Source organism: Panthera tigris, chromosome C1 (assembly GCF_018350195.1).
Source record: "Panthera tigris isolate Pti1 chromosome C1, P.tigris_Pti1_mat1.1, whole genome shotgun sequence".
Lineage (NCBI taxonomy): Eukaryota > Metazoa > Chordata > Mammalia > Carnivora > Felidae > Panthera > Panthera tigris.
The window spans coordinates 153,750,281-153,778,213 of NC_056667.1; the positions used below are offsets into that span (position 1 = coordinate 153,750,281).

At 35.2% G+C, this 27,933-nt stretch overlaps 1 protein-coding gene across 7 annotated transcripts in view; it reads right to left on the reverse strand.

Moving 5' to 3' along the window:
• Positions 1-27,933, reverse strand: part of LOC102951441 (sodium channel protein type 1 subunit alpha) — an 82,972-nt gene that overhangs the window by 19,038 nt on the left and 36,001 nt on the right. For all 7 annotated transcript variants that reach the window (XM_042994617.1, XM_042994616.1, XM_042994618.1 and 4 more), the window contains exons 17-20: positions 9,157-9,277; positions 6,668-6,822; positions 4,765-4,938; positions 1,749-1,871 (exon numbers count right to left, since the gene is read on the reverse strand). In XM_042994617.1, coding sequence (XP_042850551.1) covers positions 1,749-1,871; positions 4,765-4,938; positions 6,668-6,822; positions 9,157-9,277 — 573 coding nt within the window. The remainder of the gene's footprint in view (positions 1-1,748; positions 1,872-4,764; positions 4,939-6,667; positions 6,823-9,156; positions 9,278-27,933) is intronic.

Below are 27,933 nucleotides of genomic sequence, written 5' to 3' on the forward strand. Positions count from 1 at the left end.
GCTGAGTTCATCTCCTATCAGCATCAATAAGAAGTTTATGTTTTTAAAATTCTCAGTTGCAAAAGTCAACCTCTCCTTATAATATAAAAAGCATTATTGATCAATAATTAGAGATAAGGTTATTTCTGTAAAAATCAAACATAGACCCACAGGACCAACATTGCTAGTGGAAATAAAGTGTTCAACATGGGAACATCTGGCCATTTGATCATGGATTTAATACATTTTAAAAAGGTTAAATTTGGAATGTTTATAACAGCTTCAAATACTTATCATAGTTCAGATTTCGGAAGACTTTCAAAAGATATTACTTTGATTCAGGCAATATGATTTCAATTAGAATGTATAAATATAATACTTTTCTCAAGAACTGAAACTGCCAGTCTGAAACAAAAGAAAGTGACATTTTAAGTGGAAAATAAACTTAATGTTTACATACCCTGGGGAGAATTTCCTTTTACATTTTAGTAAATATGTGAAGATCTCTGTGAGAAATAAAATAAGACTGCATTATATTGTGTTAAATTGTTTCTAATGAGGAAAAAAAACTTTTTATATATGTTAGGGAAATTAAAGACAAGTCTCACGTTCTTAAAAGGTGACATTTACAATAAATTCTATTTTAAAAGAACACAGAAGGCCATCAACAAACCTAGAAAATGTAGATGGAAGTCTTCAGTAAAGCTTAGTTTCCATAAACAACTAAACCTTAGGCAGAAAAAAAAAAAAGCAATGTTTTTTTTTTTTTTTTTTTTTTTGAATCACACTTAATTCAGTAGCTTCGTTTTGGTAAAAGACTATTTGATTTTTTTAAAGAAGGAACTATTTTTTTTTATGTTATGCATCTTATACCTCAATGCTTCATGAATTTTAAAAAGGTATGGAAAATAGTATGTCAATAATGGCAACATTTTTAACCTGTTATGAATCATTGGGAATGGTTGAATTGAACTCCTTCCTTAAAAGGAGTAGTATAACATTTTGTGTGACTCAAGTGAAATTTGAGTTATGCTTAATTTATGAATCATCTATAGTAATGAATCAAAATGATATTTTCTGTCCATTACGTTATAAATGTTTTAGTTTTGAAAAATTGTGTGGATTTACATATAATCTTTAAGCTACTATTACTATTTATATAAATTAAAATTATTAATGCATTTATAAATTGAGGCCATATTAAACATAAATTTTTTAAAAGTTTAAAATTCAGCCAATATTTAGTATCTACCCTTGACTATATTCAAATAATGCAAACTTTGGCATTATACAGACAAAATTGACATTTAAAAATTTTTTTCCTTTATTCATACGTAGGCACATGTGTGATTCAATTATTTTCAATAAAACTTGTTAAGTACAATTTAGTTCATCACAAATGAGAAGCACGTAATGTAGAATTCACTTCAGTTGATTATTATCATATCATTACACCTAGAACTTTAATAGTTCAGCTGCTTTTTTTGTATATAGGTTTGTAAGGAAACTCCCAAAATGGATTAGGAAATAAAGTCATTTTAATAAGCACAGCAGATAAATGATATTGTATCATTTCAAGGGAGGCCTAAATTCTCTTGCATATCACCCAGAAGTAAATATGCAACAGATTAAATGATAAAGTAGCACTTTTGCAAGGATTTGCCATTCCTTTTGCATGCATGGGTTTTCCTTTTATAAAATTTGATTTAATGTAGTTTAATTTAATTTTGACTACATGTAATACTTCAGGTTCCTTCATTTTTCCTTACCCTCATCCCTTCAAATCGTGATAAGGCTCTTAGAGGTCTCAGAGCTCTTAGTGTCCTGAGAGATTTGATGGCACCAAGTTCTGAATAACCCAAGGCATTTGCTGTTAAACTGACCAATGAAACCTGTGTAAGTAAATAAATAAATTAAATCATCATTCAATTAGTATTTACTATGTAATATAATAAATATGATTTTTGCTTAGAAGATAAATCATTGGGGGTCCCTGGGTGGCTCAGTCGGTTAAATGTCCAACTTTGGCCCAGGTCATGATCTCACAGCTTGCGAGTTCAAGCCCCGCATCGGGCTCTGTGTTGACAGCTCAGAGCCTGGAGCCTCTTCAGATTCTGTCTTTCTCTCTCTCTCTCTGCCCCTCCCCCGCTCACACACACTCTCTCTCTCTCTCCCTCTCTCTCCCTCTCTCTCTCTCTCTCTCTCCCCGTCTCTCAAAAATAAATAAACATTAAAAAAAATTTTAAAAGAAGATAAATCATTGCACCTTTTAAAATTTTAAGGAAGTATTTTCAGTTTGATGCAAAGAAAGTAGCTTTCAGTATGTTAATTAAATCTAGCTGAATAAAAAACCTTAAATGTCACGTAATTTATTAATTGCTCAACTAATAAATAAGTTGAATACATTCAACTAAATTTATTACTAATAAATTGGTTGAGCAATTAGAAAAATGATAAAAATTAATTCTAAAAAAGGAAGAAATTGAGGTATAAGAAAATGTCATTGGTTATCCTTTATTTTATTTTATTTTTAAAATTTATTTATTTATTTTGAGAGAGAGAGCAGGGGAGGAGCAGAGAGAGACAGAGACAGAGAGGGAGAGAGAGGGAGAGAGAGAGAGAGAGAGAGAGAATCCCAAGCAGGCTCCATGCTGTCAGTGTGGAGCCTGTCATGGGGCTTAATCTCATGAACCGTGAAATGATGACCTGAGCCAAAATCAAGATTTGGATGCTTAGCTGACTGAGCCACCCAGGCACCCCATATCCGTCCTTTATTTTATTAAGTTGTTGCTGAATTTGGGGTTTTGCATGGTTAGTAATAAAATACAGAAACTGCTATTGTATCAGAAAAAGCGTGAAATCTTAATCCTGCATTGTATGTTCAACTAATTATAACTGATACTCTCAGAAAGCAATAACTTGGCACATTGATTTCACAGTTGATTTTTGAAAGTGATTTTTTTTTGTCTTGCTAAAACCTTCTGTTTTCAATTCCCTAAAGTTTATCCTTATGTAAACAATATAACTTCAGTGTGATTCCATCATGAAATTCCTCAAAATTTTCTATGCTAACTTATAGCTTCTGCCATGGTTACCTGGCTGAAAATGGTCACAATAAATCTTTACCAAATAAATAAATCAATGAATTTACATAATTTGTATGAAACACGCAAGTACTAAGAAATAAAAATGTTAGGTGTCTAACTCTCTAAATAAAGACTTTATCAAAACTCCATATCCAAACAGAGTTACAATTTCTTTGGTTTGAAAGTGCCTAGTATAGGACAGGTTCAAAAACATTGGACACTATGTCCAAAATGTGCTATCATTTTTTAATGTTTTTTAAAGAGGGTTATACTGATCCTAATGAGATAATTAAAATAGAATATTGAAAAATAAAAATATTTTTATTGCAAGATGACAAAATTCTCTATAGAATTTTTTTTAAATATATTTCAGGCTATTGAAACTACCATGTTGTATACCTGAAACTGATGTAACATTGCATGTCAACTACAATAAAAAATAAATAAAAATAAAGTGCTTATAATCTGACAATTAAAAAACTCAAATTACAATAATAAATATAATCATCAGTCTTTCACTAAAATTTCAGACATGCAATAATCATAATAGAGAAAAGCAAAGCTCAGGAAGTTTCAAAAAGGTAAAATTATATTTATATTTAAGATGTAGTGTGAAAAATCTGGGGAGTTGAAATATGATATAACTTCTGCTTGAAACCTCAATGTTAGAATAATTTCTTTTGTAATGATGAAGCAATTATTCTTTTGAGGTTTTTCTTAATTTATTCATTTCACAGTAACATTTTTAAGCTTTTTAAATAGCTCTGGCTTTGCCTTTGTTCAGAAGTAAAGAGATATAACCTATGAGTGACGTTTAGCTCTAGAAATACTTTCCACAGCAAACCTGCATAGTCCTGCTGGACTATGCCATCTATTATCTTTTATTATCTATTATCTATTATTGTCATTTATTATCTTTTGGGGATAAAACTGTTGCCTACAAAGTCTGCGATATTTCGGACACTTTTCTAATGCTGAAATTATGTCAAACTGATAGCATGAAACATTTTGCTTAATAAATCTCCAGAGGCAGCCACCTGTTTTAGGGTAGATGAAGTATTATTAATGATTGGGCATGTAAATTCTGTGAAGGGCTGTTTGGTACATTACAGGCCTGTTGCAAGTTGAGTCTACATCCCACGGAAACTCCTGTTGCTGCATGAAGTAGAGCTTTTCCCTACAGTCTGTACACTTTACTGCCTCTAACAGAGTATCATCTATACAATCTACCCTTTAAAAACTTTGCGTAGATCAAAGAGAATTTTTAAAAAAGTGACGGTAGCTCTCACCATCATCAGTATTTATTGAGTGCCTTTATTACTGTATGTACTAATATCACCATTTTAGAGTCAGGAGCCAAGTAACTTACTCAGTGGCACACAACCCATCAGCGATGGAGCTGGAACTCAAATGCAAGTCTATCTGACTCACAATATAAGGAATTTAAACAACATACCCAAAAGCCACCATAATTCCTTACCACCACCCCCCCCCCCACCCCGCCAAGGCTGAACCAATACTAAACTAGCCTATTTCTTCTAAAAACTACAACACTATGATTTGGTGAATTAGTTTACTGTCTATTAAGTAGCATATGCTGTCAACTCAGCACAGTGGTCAGAGATTGACTGTTTTAGAATCAGTATACGGATTAGACAAACTACCACGGAAGTGAGACAAAGATGTGAAGGATACCTACATCAACAATTAAGAAGTCCAGCCAACACCAGGCATTCGTGAAATATGTTTGGTAGCCATATGCCACCCATTTTAGAAGCATTTCCAGAATGAAAATATAAGTGAAAACCTTGTCAGCATACTCCAACATCGTCTTAATTGTCTTTCGCTGATCAATATATATGTCTTCAAATGCCTATAAAGAAAAGTGATATATTTTAGCTTTCTAAAGCTAGTATACTCTATGAGCTATTTTTCTGATCATAAACATATTTTCCCTGATTTTATATGTGTACATATGACATTCTGTTGGACTAGGAGGGCAGAGGAATAGTAGCTATTGCTGTTTGTTTGTTTTTTTTTCCCTCTCAAAGATCTTTTAATGAATCAGGGGAAAGTTATACTCTCCATCAATATTATAGCCAGAAGAAAGAGGTAAAAGCATAATTCTCATGAATTAATTTGACTTGTTCAGGAAACATCTGATGTTATATCCTGGGGATGGGGATGGTGCCACCCCAACTTGAAGTTACATATTTCTTTTGTTTCATTTCTTATGCTTCCTCCAGTTGATTTTTTTGCCATTAAAAGGTTGAAGAAATAAAAAGTGAAGGTTTATATTTTTCATAAAGCAGAAACTGTAATTGATCATCACATAGCCCAATTTTACTACGTAATTGGGCTCATTTGTCGCCCTCTCCTACATTTTGTTGATAGTTTATGTTTCTTAGCAGAGATGTAGCATGACCATGATAACAAGATGAAAATATTTCCCATTTATGTTGCAATATGTGTCCTTCTAATATGAACTCTTTATACTTTACACCTGAGTCTCACATTCGTTTCAGGGGCGAAAGACTATTTCTTGTCTAAAGTGACATGCAAAATAAGTTTACATCATCAGAGAATATGCGGGAGAATATAGGCTTATGTTCTAATTATAAACATAAGCTAAAGAAACTTAAGTAATTGTATTTCAATCAGGCAACCTCATTTTATCTGTCATCTCTCTCTCTATCTATCTATCTATCATCTATCTTATCAGTCATCTTATGGCTTAAGTATTCTATTTGCGTCAGTGATTTTCTAAAATGTTATCTATATGTTATGCTTTATATTTTTGTAAGTGATTTTCATAAAATATAAATTAATTCGATATAAAAAACATCTTCGTATACAGAGAAACCAATCTTAGGCATGCTGCCCAATATTTTTTGTTACCAACATTCATTGTTTCTTGAGTAGTGTAAGAACAGTGGACACAATTTAAAAGGGACAGAGAAGTAGTCCCTAAGGACTTAATGACTGTCCATAAAGAGATAATAAGAATACCATTCAGAAACAAGGTTCGTAAGAATTTAGAAGTTATACCATCACAGGGCTTCCTTTACACTGAAGTTGCCATGTTTACTTTCTTATTAAAATATGAGTAATTGAACATTTGTATTCCTTGGTTATAATGAATAAGCTGGAGGGACAAATTTTCTAGGCTACTTAAGAATAAGCAAAAATTAATAAATAGCTTATCAGAAATTATACATATACATAGAAAAATAAATCCAGAAATTAATAGTTGAAACATTAAGTCTATAATCTGGAAGATATGATGTGGGGGTAATTAAAAATGTGTTGAAGACAGGTAGAAGAGAGGGGGTGTGTGGGTATGAGTGGGTGAGTGAATGGATGGTTGGATGGATGTAGAGATGATGTATATTTAAGGAAGAAGTCATAAGTAGAGATAACAGTTTAAGGTTTGGCAAACAGAGGTGATGGCTGACGCCATGAAAATGAAATTGGATGTAGAATGAGGGTTTGGGAAAAAATGCATTGGATACTAAAACAGTGTAATAGAAGGATTAGTAAGTCATCAGTATTAGATTATTTTAAACTTAATATTGTACCACTTTTGCTTAATGTTCACTCACCAGAGCACCACTGCTAAGGAGAATCATGAAAACGATGAAGGTCTCAAACCAGTTATGCTCCACTATTCGGAAACACGTTCTTCTCAGGTTCCACCATTGTTTTCCTCTGCCTTCCTCCACACTGATTTGACAACATTTGAATCTTTGTACGCAGCCTGCAAGCATAATATTCAAACAGGAGTCGCTAAAGTAACTTCTCCTCCAATAATATTCTTTGGCATGTCCCTGATTCCTCTTTTCACTACAGTTACCATCTCTACCTTGTTAGGATAATTCTCTAAGTCTGGAGTAATAAGAGCACATTCGTTAGCTGTGCTCTTTGACATTGTGAAAATTATTCAGCCTCTTTAAATGGTTCCCTGGCTAATAATACCTGCTTTTTCTGCTTCAACTCATTGTCCAAGAGAGAACTTTGTAAAGCACAAATGTAGTCACTCTAGTAAAGGACTTCAAAGTAGAAATTAATAATAAACAGAAAACTTCGTTTTTATTTATTCTATTTATATTTTTTAAAGTTTATTTATTTTGAGAGAGAGTCAGAGCATGCAAGCTGGGAAGGGGCAGAGGGAGAGGGAGAGAGAAAATCCCAAGCAGGCTCTGTGCTGTTAGCTCAGATTCTGACATGGGGCTCCAACCCATGAACTGAGAGATCATGACCTGAGCCGAAGTCAAGAGCCTGATGCTTAATCAACAGAGCCACCCAGGCACCCCAGAAAACTTCCTTTTTAAGGAGGTTATGGAATAGTAATGTAGATCTCTCCCGACAATGTTTGTTACTGTTTAGTTTTCTTGTGGTGCTCCTAAAAGAACTCATATAATTTTCAACTTAATTTAGTCCACTAAAATGCTGTTGCTTGGTTCTGCTTTGATTTGTCATTTCCTTCTTTATACTGCTTTACTCACTCAAAAATAAGAATTAAATCAACAGATATCTGCGAATACCTTTATAAGCATCATGAAAGAAAAAAAATCACTTTTTTTTAAAAAAAGACAAAAAGAAACAAAAGATACAGAACATGGACCTTGCCACCAAGAACCTTACATTCTTGTTTTCAAGAAAAGATATAAACACAGGAACCCTACCTCAAGACAAAAAAACAAAAAATTAAAAAGAAAAAGTCAAGTATGCTGGAAGAAGAGGGAGATAGGGGAGGAAGAAAGGCAGGGAGGAGAAAAGATAGTAAAGATACATATAATAGTTCAAAACAGAAAGAGGAAAGCTCTCACAAGATAATATATGAACAATCATCAGGTGAATTAAATACATATATTTATTATAGCTGTTCAGAGGAATAATAAGCTCTTTTACACCATGGTCAGATGAAAGTAGTTTTGAGAAGGACTTTGGGTGACATGTGGAATTTATATAGGAAATAAAAGGAAACAATGTATATCAGGCCTATGAGGAAGAGATCACTATATAGTGAATATGCAAATATATTCATATCTTTAGTATATGTGCTGCTGAAGTGAGCACTATATTCATATCTTTAAAACTCAAATTCCCAAGAAAATCAGACCATGGGAAATACTAGTCACAGGGAAGACAAAGCTCTGAAACCTATTGTCCATATTGTACCAGGCTCAACCAGCTTAACTGTTCAGGTATCAGGTATGGGGTACTGCTTATTTCCTGCTTCATCCAATGAGCATTGGAAAATGGTGATTTTGTTAAAAAATACAGTTTAGCATTTGCAGCTCATTGAACTTTGTCAGAAAGCTATTTAAAAAAATTTTTTTTAATGTTTTTATTTTTGAGAAAGAGACAGAGAGACAAAGTGTGAGAGTGAGGGAGGGGCAGAGAGAGAGGGAGACACTGAAGAATCTGAAGTGGGCTCTAGGTGCTGAACTATCAGCACAGAGCCCAATGCGGGGCTGGAACTCAGGAATCCTGAGGTCATGGCCTGAGCCAAAGTCAGGAGCGTAACCAACTGAGCCATCCAGGCACCCCCAGAAAGCTATTTTAAGGCAAATTCTGTGTACGAGAATTTTGACTAGTATTTAAGGTGCCAACTTATTGTGGGGCACCTGGGTGGCTTAGTCGGTTGAGCGTCTCACTCTTGATTTTGGCTCAGGTCATGATCTCACAGTCATGGAATCAAGCCCCGCGACAGGCTCCCCACTGGGTGTGGAGCCTGCTTAAGATTCTCTCTCTCCCTCTCCCTCTATGCCCCTCTCTCTAGAAATAAAAATAAAAAAAGATGCCCACTTATTGTGAAATCACCATTTTACTTTTAAAAATATAAATCAGTCATTTTTCTTTATCACATTAAAATATTTTTCTCTATTGCCATGCTCTTTTACACATAGTGGGCAGAGATAACCAAAAATAACAATAGATTTGAAAACTGTTAGCCTATTAGTGGTAATTCAAATAGTTCTACTAAAGGTTCTATTATATTATGAATGATCCATCTTGGGTGATCAACAGCTAAAAAACACCCCACATTCTATAAATGGAAGATTAACATGAGGGTCATTTTCTTTACCTTCAGTGAAACAGGCTTCAGGTTCAAGGGTTTCCTCAGGTTCCACTACAGGCTGTTCTTCTGCAGGTGCGCCAATGTCTACAGTGCTGCCTTCAGAGGAGCTACTGCTTTCATTAAGTTTCTGTGCATGAGATAGACATAAAAAGTAAATCACTTTAATTTTAGTAATAGCCTAGGAAGAAAAGATTAGTGCTATGAACTGACGTTGGATTCTCCTTGAAGTGAAGAGATTTTAAGTTTAGAGCAAAAGACGGATTGACTAAGAAAAGGAAGTAAGGAAATGTTATGGTATCCCCTTTTCCATAATTCACATGTAAGCATGAAATCAATGAAATCAAATTATTATATTGTGAAGTTAAAAATGACCGTCAGAAACATGTATTAAGCAAACCACTCTCCTAAGAATTAGAGAAGCCCCAGAGGGAGGGTGAGGGGTAAGGAAAGTTAATATAACTGTTCTCATTTTACAGATAAGGGAACTGAGGCCCAGGTGAAATAACTTGTCTAATGTTACATAACTAGTAAATGAGAAAGCCAAGATTTGAGTAGAATTATTCCTGAGCCCAAAGCCCATGCTCTGTCATTTGTGTGACCACACTGTTTCTGAAACAGTGTATTGACACCCTGACAATTTTTCCATCAATTTAAAACTGAAAATAATCCATAGAACAAAATAGCAAGATTAGTCTAACAGGTGAAGAGAATCTACATTTCACTCTCGAAGTGAAAAACTCAAACAAAATGAAGACACCTGTTAATACCACAAACTAATGGAATTTTATATAATACAAATATAATGGAATTTTATGTAATGTAAGTATTCAGTATCTTCACGGAAGCTTTTTGGTAGCTGTAGACACGAGTTCTATTTGATTCTTGTTTACAGTAAATCTGCCAAACTAATTACATCCTTTTCGTAGGGCAAATGCCATAATTATAACTTATGTGCAAGCAATAATAAATCTCTTTGCTATATAGTATTACTTTAACTCACAGGGAAATTTTTTCAAAGGAATACTTGCAAAGTCTTTAAGAATTTTGGACAAATCTACCTTTTAACAATCACCGTTCTTCACATATGATGCCAGATATCTGGCTCCATATGAAACTTCATATCCATTACTAAATACCATTGTTAGTTACCTAGATTTCAGATTTACAACGAGCAATTGTGAGTGTTAAGATTAAAAGATGTGAACCTACATAACATGAAATTAATTTTATCAAATGCCCAATGGCTCCCTAAATAGCCTCCTCTGAGGTGTCTTGCCTGGATGATGATAAAATAAATTGCTACTTTTTTTTTTAGCACAGTTTCTAAAGGTCTAACTAGTTCAGATTTTCTACAGATGAGAGTGCTATTGCCAATACATCAAACTTTATTCTTAAGAATATTCTTTAAAATAAGCTATTGTTGGGGCCCCTGGGTGGCTCAGTCGGTTAAGCATCTGACTTCAGCCCAGGTCATGATCTCATAGCGTGAGCTTGAGCCTCGCGTCAGGCTCTGTGCTGACAGCTCAGAGCCTGGAGCCTGCTTCGATTCTGTCTCCCTCTTTCTCTGCCCCTCCCTAGCTCACGCTCGCACTCTCTCTCTCTGTCAAAAATAAACTTAAAAAAAAATCTATTGTTTGACAACTCAACTTTGTATATGGTACCAGTTACTAGGTATAGACAACGATCTTATAGATGCTTACAAATTAGTTTCCAAACACCTGTCAAGCAATGTAAGTATATTCTACAGTCTGCCTGAACTACTGTTAAGAAAGTAGAAGTGTGCCTAGTGTTACTCAAAATCAACATGCTCTCAAAGTCATGACTTATTTATTTATTTATTTATTTATTTATATTTATAAGTAGACTTCACACCCAGCACAGAGCCCAATGCAGGGCTTGTGCCCACAACTCTAAGATCAAGACCTGAGCTGAGATCAAGAGTCTGATGCCCAACCAAGTGAACCACCCAGGCACCCCCTAAACTTACTCCTTTAACCAAGTTTCTGATTCTGGTTATTTGTAGTATCATTCTTTGAACAAACGGACTCCAACTCTCATTTATTCTTACTCTTTTCCAATATTGACAGTAATCTACAGTCAGATTTGTTAAATTTCACTTTTGAAATAACCCTTCTCTCATTCTCATCTTCCAAATTCTTATGAGCTTTCTGTTCATCCTTGTCGCCTCTTTGGAAAGCTATCCATAATAATTATCACCCTCATTCTAGCCTCACGTAATTCTAGAACTTTGTGGACCATGAAGCCTGCTCTATGCTAGGTGCCCAATAAATATTTGGTGAATGAATACCTCTGTTTCATATTTTATTGCCAGATGAAGCTTTTTGTCTCCAACTTAGCACTCCAACCAAATTTTCCAAATCAGTAGCTGTGCTTAATTTTAGTCAAGGTGAACTTCTTAATGTTTTCTGGCTGTAGCTTATAGTGGTTATTTTTGCCCATCATTGTGGAAGAATAATAATTACTCTCATCTAAACCCCCTTTACCACTTTGCACAACACTTTGGGCCCATACTACTTTTTTTGTTTTTTAAATCTAACCTCCCTTTATTCTAATTGACTTACTACATTAACAACAGTTGGCATTCTCTATAAAACACAATGACTGATATGCTTGGTGTGGTGAAATTGCTCGGCTGGTTCTATTGTATCACACCTGTGCATTTCTGCTTTCATCAGGAGAGTTGTTTACTTATCAAGAATAAGTTATGTTTGGGGGCACCTGGTGGCTCAGTCAGTTGAGCATCTAACTCTTGGTATTAGCTCAGGTCTTGATATTGTGGTGGTGAGATCAAGTCCCTTGTCAGACTCTGTGTGCAGCCTGTTTGGGATTCTCTCTCTCCCTCTCTCTCTGCCCCTCCCTGGCATGCTCTCTCTCTTTCTGTCTTTCTTTTTCTCAAAATAAATAAATAAACATTAACAAAAAATAAGTTATGTTTGTTTTCAAATCAATTTTTACCACTTTAGATTAGCGTAATTGTGTAATTTACTCTTAAATAATTTTATAAAACGAGTGAAAGAAAGTTAGTTGTTGTTGCATCCATAAATACTAAGTTGAATTCATTGCATAAGTTTAATAAAGGCAAATCTCCCCCAACCATATACATACAAATGAAAACAAAACTTGTAAAATTAGGTGTGAATAATTGTTTTTTAAAAAAGGAGGGGGTACTGGGGATATGCATTTCTGGAAGGACGCTAAATTCAGGTTGCTTCACAAGGTTCTTAAAATCTCTGTCCTTTTTGAAAAAACCTAAACTGGAAATCCTAGATGATAAATTATAAGTGTGGCCCATGCCAAAGTGATGCTGCACAACTGCCAATGATAGCACAGGCTAGAACAAGAGGCCTAAGGTAACATTTTCATGCAAGTATCTATCAGTTTTCAAGATGAAGCAGTTTAATGTTTGAGATCTAGAAGGAATTCCTGTACCTTTCAGGAGTGGGACATGATTGCAAATTAGATTTTATATATTTTATTTATTTATTATTAAACAAATTTTTTTAAGTTTTATTTATTTTGAGAGAGACAGAGACAGCATGAGCGGGGGAGGGGGAGAGAGAGAGAGAGAGAGAGAGAGAGAGAGAGAGAGGCAGAGAGAATATCAAGCAGGCTCTGCACTGTCAGCACAGAGCCCAACATGGGGCTCGAACTCATGAAACCATGAGATCATGACCTGAGCTGAAACACAGTCAGAAGCTTTACCGACTGAGCCATGCAGGCAGGCGCCCAACAAATTAGACTTAAAAAATTGTATTTGTATTTGGCTTAAATAACTTACATAATCAACATTTTGCAAAGGAAACCTGGTAAGCCGTATCATGGGAGGATAGTCCCCGATTCCCTTACTAGTCAGGGAAATTTGCCCCAACTTTCAAGTCAAAATAAAATCGGATAAACTGACAAGTGAATGTTAGCAAGATCAAACCACAGACAGGTGGGTGCAGGCTAGATAATCTACTAGAGATAAACTATGCTAACCAGAGAGAAATGTCAGTGCTTTTTTTTAGAAGTTTATGTATGATGTAAATCAAGGAGTATTTAAATGTGAGAGAGGAAAGAAAAACAAACAAAATGAAACAGATACAGAAAAAACTGAGCTGAAGTGTTACATGGGAGGCAACGAGGGTTTTGACTGACGAGCTAAATAAAGAACATTAATAAATAAATTTAAAAATTAATGAATTAGATAATAAATGTATTAAATAAAAAATAGATTAGAATACATAAAAACATTAATAAATAAAGGCACCAAGACCTTTCATTCAAACATAAGACCGTTAATTAACAAAGACAAGACAGAAGGGCACCAAGATCAAACTTAAGTATGTAATGCTTTTAGTTCTACTTGGTCAGTGACGTACTTCAGAATTTAGAGAAACGGTGTTTTTGCAGATGATGAATTGTACAGTTAAATTCTCAAGCAATAATCATGTAAATGTATAACATTCATTTTGCAGTAAAAGGTGAGTGTCTGTCATTCTTACGGAAGAGAGGCTTCCAACCTATGTTCTGAGGAGACGGAGACGTCAACCTTAGGAGGAAGATAAAGGCCAACCAGGCAAGTTCCAGGCAGAGCAGTTCCATTATCATGTGCTTTACACATTCATGATACATGAAAGAATTTGTTTAAAAAACACAATTGTTGGGGTGCCTGGGTGGCTCAGTCGGTTAAGTTTCTGACTCTTGGTTTGGGGTCAGGTCATGATCTCACAGTTCATGAGATGGAGCCCTGAGTCAGGCTCTGTGCTGACAGCGCAGAGCCTGCTTGGGATCCTCTCTCTCCCCTTCTCTCTGTCCCTCCCCTGCTGCACATGGGCACACCTAGGTGCTCTCTCTCTCTCAAAATAAATAAATCAATAAACATTAAAAAAAGCCCACAATTGTTAAAAAGTATTCAAAAACTAGAGTTGAATCGAAACCTGGGGAAATGAATGCCCAAATTTAATAAGAAGATACTAAAATGGAAGAAAAAAAAGTGTGGATGAATAATAGGGAAGATTATATGGAATTTAGTAACATGGTTTTCCATGGAAACAAGGTGATAGGTGGAAAAAATTCCTGAGATCTAAGAATCCTAGATAAAAACAAGTTGTATGCAAACTAATGCACAGAGATATAAAAACAAAAATAAAACATTTTTAGAATTTGTCACTAACACCACCCCTAACTGGGAGGTTATATCAGTTGGAGAGAGAGTATTTTTGTGGTTTGAGAAAATGAAAGCTCTTTCAGAGGTTTTAGTCTAAAGACCTGAAAAAGGATTGGCAATATGACAAGCAATACGCAACAATATCTCTTCTTTATGTCTGAAAAAATACTTCCCTGGCAGTCCATGGTAGTAGAATTCTGAGTTTGTGTTAGAATTCTGGCCACTGTTGTCACGCCCTCTAATCCTCCCCACCCTTGCATGTGGGCAGGGCCTGTGACCTCCTTCTAGCCAACAGAATATCGTGAAGGTGATGGGCCACCGCTCTCCTGATTATGTTACCCTGAGCTATGTTAGAAACATGCTCCTTTCCCTCTCTTTTTCTCTCAAGAAAAAAAGTAAACTGTTTTAACTTCCTCATGCTAAGTACCAACAACCATGCTTATGTGGGCAGCAGAACGTGAAAGCTGCACTATGTGGAAAACATACACTTCCAATACACTAAATTTTATAAATTATTCTCGTTTTTGTGTTTTTGTATTTTTTTTTTTTTTACTAGAAGCTTATAAGAATCAAAATGGAAAATGACCCTAGAGAACTTTACACATTCAGATTAGAAAACTGGACCTAGATGGTACAACTGGTGTAACTGACCTGGCAAACATACACAGTTAATCTGTCGATAAGTTAGGGTTCAAAACTCCTAACTTAAAAGTTCTTTTTAGGGGCATCTGGGTGACACAATGGTTAAGCGTCTGACTCTTGCTTTGGGCTCAGGTCATGATCTCATGGTCGTGAGATCGAGCCCCGTGTTGGGCTCTGTGCTGATCATGGTGCCTGCTTGGGATTCTCTCTCTCCCTCTCTCTCTGCCCCTCTCATGCTCACTCTCTCTCTTTCTCTCAAAAATAAATAAACTTTAAAAAGTTATTTTTAATTGGACGTGCTGCCTCTGTATATATTTCATTACCACACATCACTGTACCCATTATGTACATTGTTTTATTTGCATGTATGCAGAAAATATGCATGCATTGTTATCATGTTGCAAGGTTATTCACATATGAAGTAGGTAGATGTTGTAAACTATTTTACACAGCCAGGTCACATCTGTAATTCTCACCATTTCTCAGCTGATCATTCCAAGAACTTTTAAAACAGTCTATGGCCTTCAGTTGAGCCTTTCTTCAATCCATCTGCCAGCAGAAGCTGGTGTGATGCTTTAAGACAAATCACCTTCTGACTAAAATCTACAAAGACTCCCCCTCATTTCTTTGGTGTCTGCTAAAATTCCCTTGTAGGTAGCGGCTCCAGTGGCCCTGCTGCAGAGACTAATAAAGATGTGGTTGGCAAAAAAAAAAAAAAAAAAAAAAACAACAAAAAAAAAAACTAACCTAGTTTTTTAGGTTAGTCACCTGTGGGTCACCAACAACCTCATCTTTATACCCCTCTCCTGGATCAGACCATAGTAGTGGGAAGAAAGCCCCTAATAATGGGGGTTCAACCTCTCACTTTCTGTATGGTTTTGCCCAAATAATTCCCTGGGCCAGTCTCTTACACGTAGAATGAAGGAATGATCTCTAAAGTTCTTGCTGTAGTGTTCTACCACTCTGTAGTCTTTTAGGAGTTGAAATGATACAAGAGAGATGTGATACTGAAAATGATAAGAAGGCAATGCAGAGAGAAACCTGGACTCAGGGAGAGATACGCAGTAAGTGCTCAGGGTGGGTATGGCTGCTTTGTGCATAGATGAGTCATAGGTGCTGGGTCTGTGTCTAGAAAAATCCCATGATCATCTCTGGGCGAGGATGGGAGAAGCAAAAATAAATGCTACTCCCACCTTGGAAACAGAGAAACCATTCACATGTAACTGGGCTTTTAAGTTAGCTTCTGTACTAGTCCTATGTGCAATATTCATGTAATCACTAAACATTTATTGGGAGATACTATATTCTCAGATTTGAGTTAAGTTTCTGTCTCCTAGAACCCCTTCATCAGCATAGTGAATTATTGCATTATTTATCTGTTTTTGTTTCTTTTCCTTTGCTACTTTGTCCCCCTTTTTATTGGCCAAAGTGCAAAGTACAAAGTATTTTATGGTTACTTTAATATTAATTTATTAAAATTAAGGTTAAAGATTCTTGAGGTTCATTTCAGTTATGTTTTTTTCTTCTGTCAATCATCCTTGTCTTTTGCCTGTTTTTCTACCAGAGTGTTTGTGCTCTTACCAGATTGCAATTGCACTTTATAAATAGAAAATCATTTGAGTTTCCTTAACATGTAATTTTTCCCATTTGTATTAGTTTTCTACTACTGTGTAACAAATTTCCACAAATTTAGCAGCTTCAAACAATACCAATTTATTATCTCACAGTTTCTCTAGGTCAGAAGTCTGGTCCCACATAGCTGGATTCTGTGCTCAGGGTCTCACTGGGACAAGCTAAGGTGTTGACTGGGAATGCAGTTCTCATCTGAGGTTCAAGATCTACCAAACTTATGGGCTATGGGCAGAGTTCATATCCTTGTGGTTTTAAGGCTGAAATTCCTGCTGTCCTGCTAGCTCATGGCCTTGAACCATTCTGTAAGTGGAGGCCACCACACTTCCTTGCCACATAGGCCCCCATAGTCAGTTTTTCTTCCAAGCCACCCAGAGCATCTCTCTCTCCCCAGAGCATCTCTCTCTCCCTCAATTACTCTTACATGACCAGTGGGAGAAAACTGCTCTTAAAGGGTTCATTTGATTAGGTCAGGTACACCAGGATAATCTCCCTTTGGCTATAAACATAACATAATCACAGGAGTGGTACCTCATCATAATCAGATTTCAACTGCACTCATAGGCTGGGGATTACCCAAGGGCAAGAGTCTTCGGGGTCATCTTAGGATCTTGCCAACCATGCCAAACTCTGTGTGTTTTATTAGTTTTCTTTTCTAAGAACCACTGCTATACTAATATCATCCGCTACACTGATAATTAATTAATTTCTCTACTTATATTCCCTTCATTTTGCTTAAATTCTAATTTCTCAAAGTAAGTTTTTGGTCATGTTCTTTCATTCTTTCTTGATCATTCTTGTCATCATTAAGACATTCAATGACTACTTGGTCCTATCCCACAGATTCTGATGGAGAATGTTCTTATTCTCCAAACAGCTATTTATGTATTTTATGTGCTCCTTAACTCAATATTTGTTTAGGAGGGAATTTCTTAATTTTCAAATTGTTAGAATTTTTTCTATCATTTTACTATTAATTTGTAGTTTAACTGTATTGTGATTAGATGATAACTCTATATGATATCTTCTATTGTGAATTTATTGAGGTTTACTTTGCTATCTAGTATATTGTTAATTAATATAAATATATACACGAGCACTTGAAAATAAGAAGTCTCAAAAAAAAAGAAAATATGAAAACCCTGCCTAAGTAAATTTTGAGATAATGTATACATTCAAGAGATATTTACTTTTATTACTTATATTATTCAAATTATCTGTGTCCCTATTTAATTTTTCTTTGTTTTATCATAGGCTAAGAGAATGGTATTAAAACTCTCACAACCATTTTTATATATCTTTATCAATATATTCTTGTATTTTTCATTGTTGAAATCAGTTGTTGGCTTTGAGTTCTTTATTTCATTGGAGTAATAACACAATTACTCAAAAATAGAAGGAAATGATTTTTAGATGATGGCAAGAATCCATCTCTAATAAAATACTAAAAAAATTGGGTAACAGCAAAAATGAGTGCAACTGATTTTTCCTTTTTTTGTTTTTAAATTCAAATTTAATTTTGTTTTGAAATTCACCATTAAAATAATAAAGCATTAGGTTCTTACAGTTTTTGAGATTAATAGATGATTTAAAAAAATCTATTTTCGTGTTTATTAAGCCATTAATCAACCTTTGATTTAACTGATTTCTCAATGAGCTCATTTATTTGAAAATATGTATATTTTCACACATGATTCTCAAGCTAAATTCTGCATTGACCTATATCGTTCATGTATTTTTGGCAGGCTGACTTCATAAGTGAGCCGAGAGAATGCAGGGGCCATATCGTATCTGAAGCATCCACTTTGTTTTTTACACCAGGGCATTCAATAACCACTTAATAACTATAACACTGATGGTAAGAGCATTTTCCCTCCTCAATGGATTGATGCAACATTTCTTGCTTTTTAAAAATGTTCTCTACTATAGCAAATGATTTTGACCTTGAGGGTGAAGCAAAACAAAGCACAGCAAATAAAATACTCCACAATATTTTTTAAGAGTAAATGATTAAATGTTTTTTTTCTTGTTCCCTGACTTGATATTAGGATGTTTATGCTCTTATTTTAGACTTGGTTTGTTACAGGGAGCTCATTTATAGGGTTTAAAAGGAGTTCAATTTATAATAAGTGATAAATCTATTAAAATATAAATCTGGAATTTACGGGTCAAAGGACATGAAATATGTGTATGTATATATACATATATTTTTATTTTTGAAAAAATACTTATTTTTAAGCTAGGTATGTACTGTTTTAAAGATGGGCATTTTACTGTTGTTATATATACTTATATGTACTTAAATATCTATACATATATATATCTTAAATCATACAGAAATGAGATGCTCTACAACGTCAAAAATATTAGTATTAATATTTCATTGTGTACACTGTGCATATTAAAAATTTAAATGACCTCTATTAAAGACTCTCAACAAAGCAACAATATCAAAGAAAAATACACTGTCCTGAGATTTAGCATTTCCACAGAGAAGCTGGAAAAGTCAAATATTAGTCCATTAATTCCCACATCATCCCTAAAACCCAGATGATTTCTTCATCCAGCTGTATATTTGAAGGACAGTCTTCAGTGCATTTTTCATATTTACTAATTATTAACTTGTTCTTATCAATTGTGAAATCCAGTGTTAGTCAAATTTTTCACCAAGGTAGAGGGGAAGGTCGAGGAATATAGCTCTAGTATACTCTGAATTCTGCTTTAAAGTATGTCAAACATGGACTTTGTATTGATGATTAGATATAAGGTAACAAAAGAAATAGAACATCTCATCATATATTGGACCAACATAAAATTTTTGCAATACAAATAAGTTAGAAACAAACAAAGTCTGCAAAATTGCATTTATAATTCCCAAGTTAAAAGTCAAAGTTGTAAATCAAATGAGTAATTTCCATTGTTAAATTCATTTTGCTGAAATGGGCATAGAATCTCTAGTGTTCTTTTGACATTAATTTTTAATGATGAATGATAACATTTAACAAATATTTAATAAGTGTCTACTTGCGGGAGGAACTGTATAACTATAATGAAAGGGTTAAGAGTTCTGTTTTGAGCCAGGCAGGCTTGGGTTTGAATCGCAGTTACTGGTTTTACGGACTTTTGGCAATTATCTTCACCTCATTAAGCTTTAGCTTCTAATTTGTAAAATGGTCCTTACATCACATGGTTGCTATAAGGACTGAACAAGATAACACATGGAAAATGCTTGGCATGTGCTTGCCTGATAAATGGTAATAATTTTCATAATAGTATTATATAGTTTATAATATTTGTAATTGCTAACACTTGACCTTTTCAACTACCAAAAAATTAGTCTATGCACAACAAGATTAGGGCCTGAAGAATGAAATAGTGACTATAATAGTCCTAGTACCTGCCCTCATGGGTTCAATCAGATGGAAGATACAGAGAAGCAAACAACTGTCACACACGGTAATTGGATTCGTGTAGAGGATCTTGAGAGCACCACCTAATTCAGTCTAAGAAGGTTACAATAGAAGGAAATAACACTTGGGACAGAAGGATGAGTTGGATGGGGGTGGGGCAGGTGAAGAGGCGGGGGTAAGAGAGTATTCTAGACAGAGAGAACAGGCATAAGGATCAGAACCTGATAGAGCATGGGGAGTTTTAGGAAACAAAAGAGCCGTGTACTTGGATGGGAGGGGAGGAGGGTACTACTGTGTGAGGCTGGAAAGGTCACTAACAGTCATTTTTTGCAGGGATTCATAGGCCATGTTAAGTAGTATAGACTGTAAGCAAGGGGCAGCTTCTGAAAGTTTAGAAAGAGGGGAGACCTTTGACCAGGTTTACCTCCTAGAAGGATGACTTATTATGTGGATACTAGATGAGTGAGGAGGAACATTCGTGGGGGTTGCAGCAGTTAAAGCTGAGAGATGATGGAGGTCTGACATTGTACAGAGCTGGTGGGGATGTGTAGTAGACAAAGAAACATAGAGTTGGCACCACCTGGTAAACACTTCGATGTAAGCAAGAGGGAGTTTGTGTATCCACTGGCTGGAATAGTTGCCGTCTCATAAAGATCATGGCCCTGGGAAACTATAGCTCAGGATAAGGAAATAGTCAAGAGCTGAAAGGACATCCTCAACCAATGTCCAGATGGGACTCTCCAAAGTGTTTCCTGAGCATCTGTCAGATAATTATATGAGATTCTGAGTATATTCTTTTCTCCTCCTTCTCTCCTTCCTGCCACCTCCCCAGAGAGGAGAAGCTGCATCCAAAAGCAAACTGCTTCCTTAATTTGACTTAGGAAGAAGAGTCTTGCTTGATTTATTCTATCTGTATACTTTCAGAATATATAACTGATAAAAATGTATGTATTCATGAAAAGCATAATTAACTTATAAAATGCCAATTAACACTGATGCAGCACCTCATTTGTGCCAGGTTCTGTGCTTGTTACTAGAAGTACAAAGATATATACGACCACAGTTATTCTCAAGCTGCTCACAAGATTAGTAAGTAGGACAGACAGATACACAACAGAGAAATAGAGTATAATACACACATTTCATGTTATGCAGCTAGCAATTATATTTGGGGGGAATTGAGAGGGTTTTCCAGAATTAAGAGTTGCCTGATATAGTGAGCAACAAAGCAACAACATGTCTTTATTGAGTCGATACATGGACAAAGTCATGAATCTCAATTCAAAGATCATTTTGTTTTGTTAGATTTTGCAGACAGTGGCAAGAAGAAGATAATTTCTAGCAAGAAATTATAGAGTCAAAAGACATAAACTTCATGGAACGATGTGACTAGGACTGGGCTGAGTCCTGGGGAATTGGACAGAAGAAATGAATCTCATCAAGATGGTGCAATTGCCTACTATATATTCAAGACTGCCTTTTCCCCGTCCATGGCAATGTGTTTCAGATGGTAATTCTAGTAATACAGATGAAATAATAGGATGGGAAGCCGGAGGTCATGATTGGAGATGGATTTAGAAGATAAAATCCACAGGATTTGGCAGTAAATTTGATGAGGGGTTTCAAATTAGAGAAGTTGAGAATCAATCTAGATTTCTCATAAGCAATTTGAGAGCTTATATGATTGGGAGGAAAGTAGCATGGATTTTTTGGAAGCCAGGGAATGACAGAGCTTAAAGAATTAGGAAATATTGGGGCACCTGGGTGGCTCAGTCGGTAAGCGTCTGACTTCAGCTCAGGTCATGATCTCATGGTTCGTGAGCTCGAGACCCGCATCGGGCTCTGTGCTGACAGCTCAGAGCCTGGAGCCTGCTTCAGATTCTGTGTCTCCCTCTCTCTCTGCTCCTCCCCCACTCACACTCTGTCTCTCTCTCAAAAATAAATAAACATTAAAAAAAATTAAAAAAAAAAGAATTAGGAAATACTGCAGACAAACAGGTGAGATAGGGTCACTGAACTTGGCAATTAACAGAACATCAATGGTTTCTGACAGAGAGAAAGTTAGGGAAAAAAACAGAAAGGGGATGTTTGAAGGTGACTAAGCAGTGGAAAATGGGAAAATGGTGAGTATAATCTAATCTATTTTTCAAGAAGATTGGCAATGAATTTAAGGAAAAAAACTTAAGAGATGAGATCAAAGGGACACTTAAAATTTACATGATTTTATTTTATTTAAGAGCAGGAATCTTGTCCATTTATCTAAGTTTGTGGTAAGGTCTTCTAAAGGAGAAACTGTAATACAGGATGGAGGCAACAGTTGCTACATCAGAGACCATGAGGATTTGTGAAGAGACTGTACAGAAAGAAAAGTTGGTGGCATACGCATCTATCTTGCAGAGATTCCTAATATCCCCAGATATTTTGTGTGATGCTTTCCTATGAGAAACATTATGTTATCATGGTGTTCATGAATTTGGATACTTGTAACAATCTTGGTACCTATCCCTTTTGATTCAAGATTAACCAGAGACTTCCTATTTCCTTATTTAACATTTTTACTGGACACCTTCTATAGGCTAGGCACTATGCTAAATGTGGGCTATACTTTGGTAAATGAAACGGATTAATCCCTGCTCTCAGGTACATTTAAAAAAGGATCATTTGCCATGAAAGGTGTTCACTGTAGACTTTTCTGTGTTAGTACAAATTTAATCTGCTGAGCAGTATATGCTGAGGTTGGAAATTGTCACATGTTCTTTAACCCAAGTACAGTAAAGATAAAAGTATTAAATGAACGAATATCAGCAAAGCTGCAAATAAGTTTTATTTTAACACAGATAGTATAAACGAGAGGGCAAATGGAAGTCTAGAAGTAAATATTCATTACCCATTTACTCATTCATTTAATAAACATTTTGTATATGCTATGGCCTTAAGGTGACTAAGACCTGGTTAGTGTTTCTCCTATTCTCAAAGATTTCATAATCTAATGGTGCAATCATAAAAGTGCTTCCTAATGATTTTAAGCCTTAAACTCAGGAGCATGTCTTCCTAAAATACAACGTGAAGTAACCATAGCCTAAGAGAATAAGTGCCCTGTAATTAGAATTAGAGTTCCACAGGTCAGTGTGAGATGCAGCAGCAGATTGGTCTAACATGCAGGCCATTCCAGAAGAAAGAGGATCCTCCAGGACTGAGGGAGAGGACTCAGGCACTTGTGGCTGTGCCATTAACCTATGCCCAGTGAAGAGGTTTGGTAGCTAAGACCAACTCTATAATGGACATCTATTCTTAGTTCTTTAATAAACAATACCATTCATTTTAAAGAAATGCCAAAGAAATTATTTTTTTCAGGCACTGTTAAGGAGATTTAGTATAATCGTTAAGAACATGGACTGTGTTGCCAGCTGCCTGGATTCTAGCCTGGGATCAGTCCTTACTATTTGTGTGACATTGGCAAGCTACTTAAACTCTTTGCATTCAATATCCTTATCTGTAAGATTAGACTAATAATACCTATCTCCTGGTATGAAGCATTGGGGGAGATAACACATTGTAAAACCCTACAAACGGTGTTTTCCGACGGTGAGCACTCAACATATGATATCTGTTATTAACATGACCTGAATTACAAAGATCCAAATGTCATTTTTACTCATTCTGGGGCTCACTCATTGCAAAAACAAGTGTACTTTTTCCCTAACTAGCTTAGAATACATTGTTTTTATTCCAAAAAGTAGAAGTTTAATAACTCAATTCATTTAAAAAGTATTTATGAGAGAATTATGGTATAATTGTGCCTTGGCACCTTATGTTTTTGAGCACTTTTAACTTCAGAATAGCCTTTAGATCCTCATAATATTCCTATAAGTGCTATTGGACAGTTGTCCTCCTTTTACAAATTAGGAAATGGGACAATACAGGGTTAGTGATTTGCCCACAGTAGACGTAAGGCCACCAGACTTTTAGTCTAGTATTTAAACAAATCAACCAAAACTCAAAAAGTTCCTGAGCACACACTTGTGCCCAACATTGCAGTAGGTGCCTCAGAAGACTAAAATTATATAAAATACAATCCATAACCAAAGAATCTTACTTTCTAATTGGAGAGATATCATCTTATATTGTCTTTTGCACAGTCTCAGCAGTTTTGCCCAGTTTTTAAAGCTCTTTGAAATCTGTCCAAGCCACCACCTTTATTATTAGTTTTCAGTGGAAACCCATATTTCTAGCTGATCCATTATTCTTACTACTGCATGAGTCAAGAAACATTATGAGGTTTTAATTTTTTTAATGTTTTATTTATTTTTGAGAGAGAGACAGAGTATAAGTGGGGGAGGAGAAGAGAGACAGAGGGAGACACAGAATCTGAAGCAGGATCCAGGCTCTAAGCTGTCAGCACAGAGCCTGATGCAGGGCTCGAACTCGTGAATCGCGAGATCATGACATAGCAGAAGTTGGACAGTTAACTGACTGCGCCACCCAGGTGCCTCGAAACATTATAAGGGTTTAAAAACAATTCTTTAGGTTATTTGAATGTACTTTGTAGGTTGAAGTCTGCTGGGATTTACAGAATGATGAATGTGACCCATGCTATGCCTTTTCTGCATTTGGGAACAAACATGGGACAAGTATAGACAGATAGCCCATAGATTTGTCCTGGAATGGGTGGGGGTCAGTTGTGTATAAGTGTGCATCTTAAGGGGGAGGCAAAGCAAATACAGGCCTCCATTTTACATGTCCCTTAATATGGAGTCTGTTTTCGTTTTCCTGGAAATTGAGGCAGGCAGTAGCCTCATCTCCTGTGATTTTATATTCCAGAAATACTAAACTATTATTGTGTCCAAACACATCCTGTTGGTTCATGTCTCTAGGTTTCTGTATATTTATTTTTTCTGGCTGGAATGCTCTTTAGAAAAAAGGTTTCTTACGTTTTTTAAGGAGTCTACCATATCAAGAATTTAATGAGAAATTTAAAAATTAAACAGATAATACAAAATCTATCACTTTCCCCAGTGGGAAATTACGTGTGTAAATTTCTAAACACGTAAAGAAATTTATTACTGAGGGCAGAAGGCAAACAATACAAAAGGACTAACAGTGGAGTATGTTACTAGTACTTCTTACAAGAAAATACTGGGAACAGTTGGGAATATTACTGGTAATAGTAATAATGACAATTTATTGAATACTTACAATTTGCCAGGCATTATGTTAACTGCTTCACATTTATAGCCTCATTTAATAGTCCACAGAAAGTAGGAAGTAGGTGATATTATCCTCATTTTTGAGATAAGAAAATTGAGGATTAGATAGTCAGGTAAGGTCACATGGTATGTGGCTAAAATGGAATTATACAACACAGTGTCTGGCTCTAGAGCATAATCAATTACCAACACCTTTATAATTGTGGGCCTCACATGTCTACAGACAAGTGCTTAGAAAATGGTAATAAACAATGGGCATTTGTAATTTTAACTCATGCCATTAATAGAATTTCAATAATGATCCATTGTAGATAAGGCTCATTATTGAAATTAAGGAAGGGAAACATTAACATATTCAAATGGAACAGGTAACAGAGACCATGGCCAGTAACATTTTGAGTCAATGAGGTATTTCCCAACATGGAAATTCATATTTAAAGGTTGAAAGTCATCTTTCTAAAATCCAAATATATATACAGTTGACCCTTGAACAATGCAGGAGTTAAGGGGGCTGATCTCCTGTGCAGTTGAAAATCTGCATATAACTTTTGGCTCCTCCAAAACTTAACCATTAATAGCCTACTGTGACCAGAAGCCTTACTGATAACATAAACAGTTGATTAACACATATTTTGTATATATATTATATACTGTATTCTTATAATAAGGCTAGAGAAAAGAAAATGTTATTAGATAATCATAAGGAGGAGAAAATACATTTATAGTACTGTACTGTATTTATAAAAAAAAAATCAGTGTGCAAATGGGCCCATGCAGTTCAAACCATGTGGTTCGAGGGTCAACTATATATGTGTGTACATATGTATATATGTATTTGCATATATGTATATATGATAATTACCATATAATATTATAATTACTATGCACATATGCAAAGCTACGGCTCCTTTGTATCCTCTATTACTAGTACACTCCCTGGCACATGGTAACTGGTGAGTAAGTGAAGGTAGGCAAAAGAACAAAGACTAAAACAGAAAGAACCAAAAGGATAAGGTTACTTTAATACAGTATAAACTGCATTCCTAATTTAGAGTAAAGAAACTTCATCTTTTGAGGCATCTGCTATCAGTTTAATTCCACTAAAAGAACATCTTCTAAATTGTGCCTTCCTTTGAAGAGAATACAGCATAACACTAAGGAAGCAATGAAGAAAAATAATTTTAATTGAGTTTATTTATGACCAAGAAGAAAAAAACAAATGGTGAAGGCAAGTGCCAGGAACTTTGTGACGATGTGGTAATTTATAAAAGAATATTTACAGAAAGCCAGTTGAAAAATGAATGAAATAAACTGAAATGTAACAGATGATGAACAGAAGGTTCAGTATTTAATATAAATATTCAGCTGGATGAGATACAACTGTATTTCAATAGCAATTCTTGTGAAAAGGATGAGGGAAAATTACTTTCCTAGAAGCCCAATATAAATTGACAAGGCAAATGTCCGATAAAGATAAAAGCGACAGGATCTAATACAGCATTAGATTGAATCAAGAGAAAAATGGCGTCTGGATCATGGGAAATAAAACTGTATTTTCAGGTGTGCTTTCATAAGAACAAGTGTGATAATGAGAATCCTTCAAAATGGTTCCATTAAAAAGAGTTGGAAAGAGATGGAAAAGTTTAATCTGAGTGCCTGCTTTGTGCCAAACATGTTCAAACATGTCACAAATATAAAAGGAGAGACAAGAATGCATGTAAGTAGTTATAACAAAATCTTACAATACTTTGTAATATGTGTAAGCCTAGAACATGAGTTGTTCATTGCATAAACTCTGTGCCTTCTGTCTCTGGAAACCAAAAAAAGAAGCCATCCATTCTACCTGGGGTCCAGCAGTTTTCATGCCCACTGCTTTCATTAAACATTTTTTTAATGTTTATTTATTCATTTATTGTTTTAATTTTCTTCTTTATATATTTGTCATTCTCAAATTCTTTACAATGGAAATGAATTGTTTTTATAATAAAAAAGAATGCAATCCAAGTAATTTAAAAAGGCTCTTAAAGACTAATTCCCAAATTATCCAAAACCCCATGTAGCAGCCTGAGCCTTATTCCCTTTCTGAATGAAGCTTGATTATATCACTGTATTCAAAAGTCCAGGGTCCCCCAAAGGCTGGGCCAAACCAGGCACTAATGAATTTGCTATTTTCTAAAAATACAGCGAAATGAAGACAGACTCTAGTAGTGAGCATTATATGTTAAATACTCTGATCATCAATAATACAATTAATTCAATTAAAAGGATACTTAATAACATAAGAATAAATGGGGTTTAAACTAAGTCCCTCTCTGTCTAAGGTTCATTCAGGTCTCAGCTTAACAATTATTTACATTTAGTTTAAACTAATTTACTGTTATCATTTTTATTAATGTCATCAATTTCTCTGATTCACTTTCACACATTCAAGGGGAATCAACGACACTAATTTTCCAACCTATAATTTGTTCGTTTTTTTCTTTTCTTTTTTTTTAATATGAAATTTATTGTCAAATTGGTTTCCATACAACACCCAGTGCTCATCCCGAAAGGTGCCCTCCTCAATACCCATCACCTACCCTGCCCTCCCTCCTACCCCCCATCAACTGATTTCAAAGAGCTAAAACAGTTTAAGAATTCTGAACTTTAGGCACTACAGCCATGGACCTAATGCTTGCACTTTGATTAGAAAAGCAGTGCATTTAAGTTCAGTATAGGCTGCAAA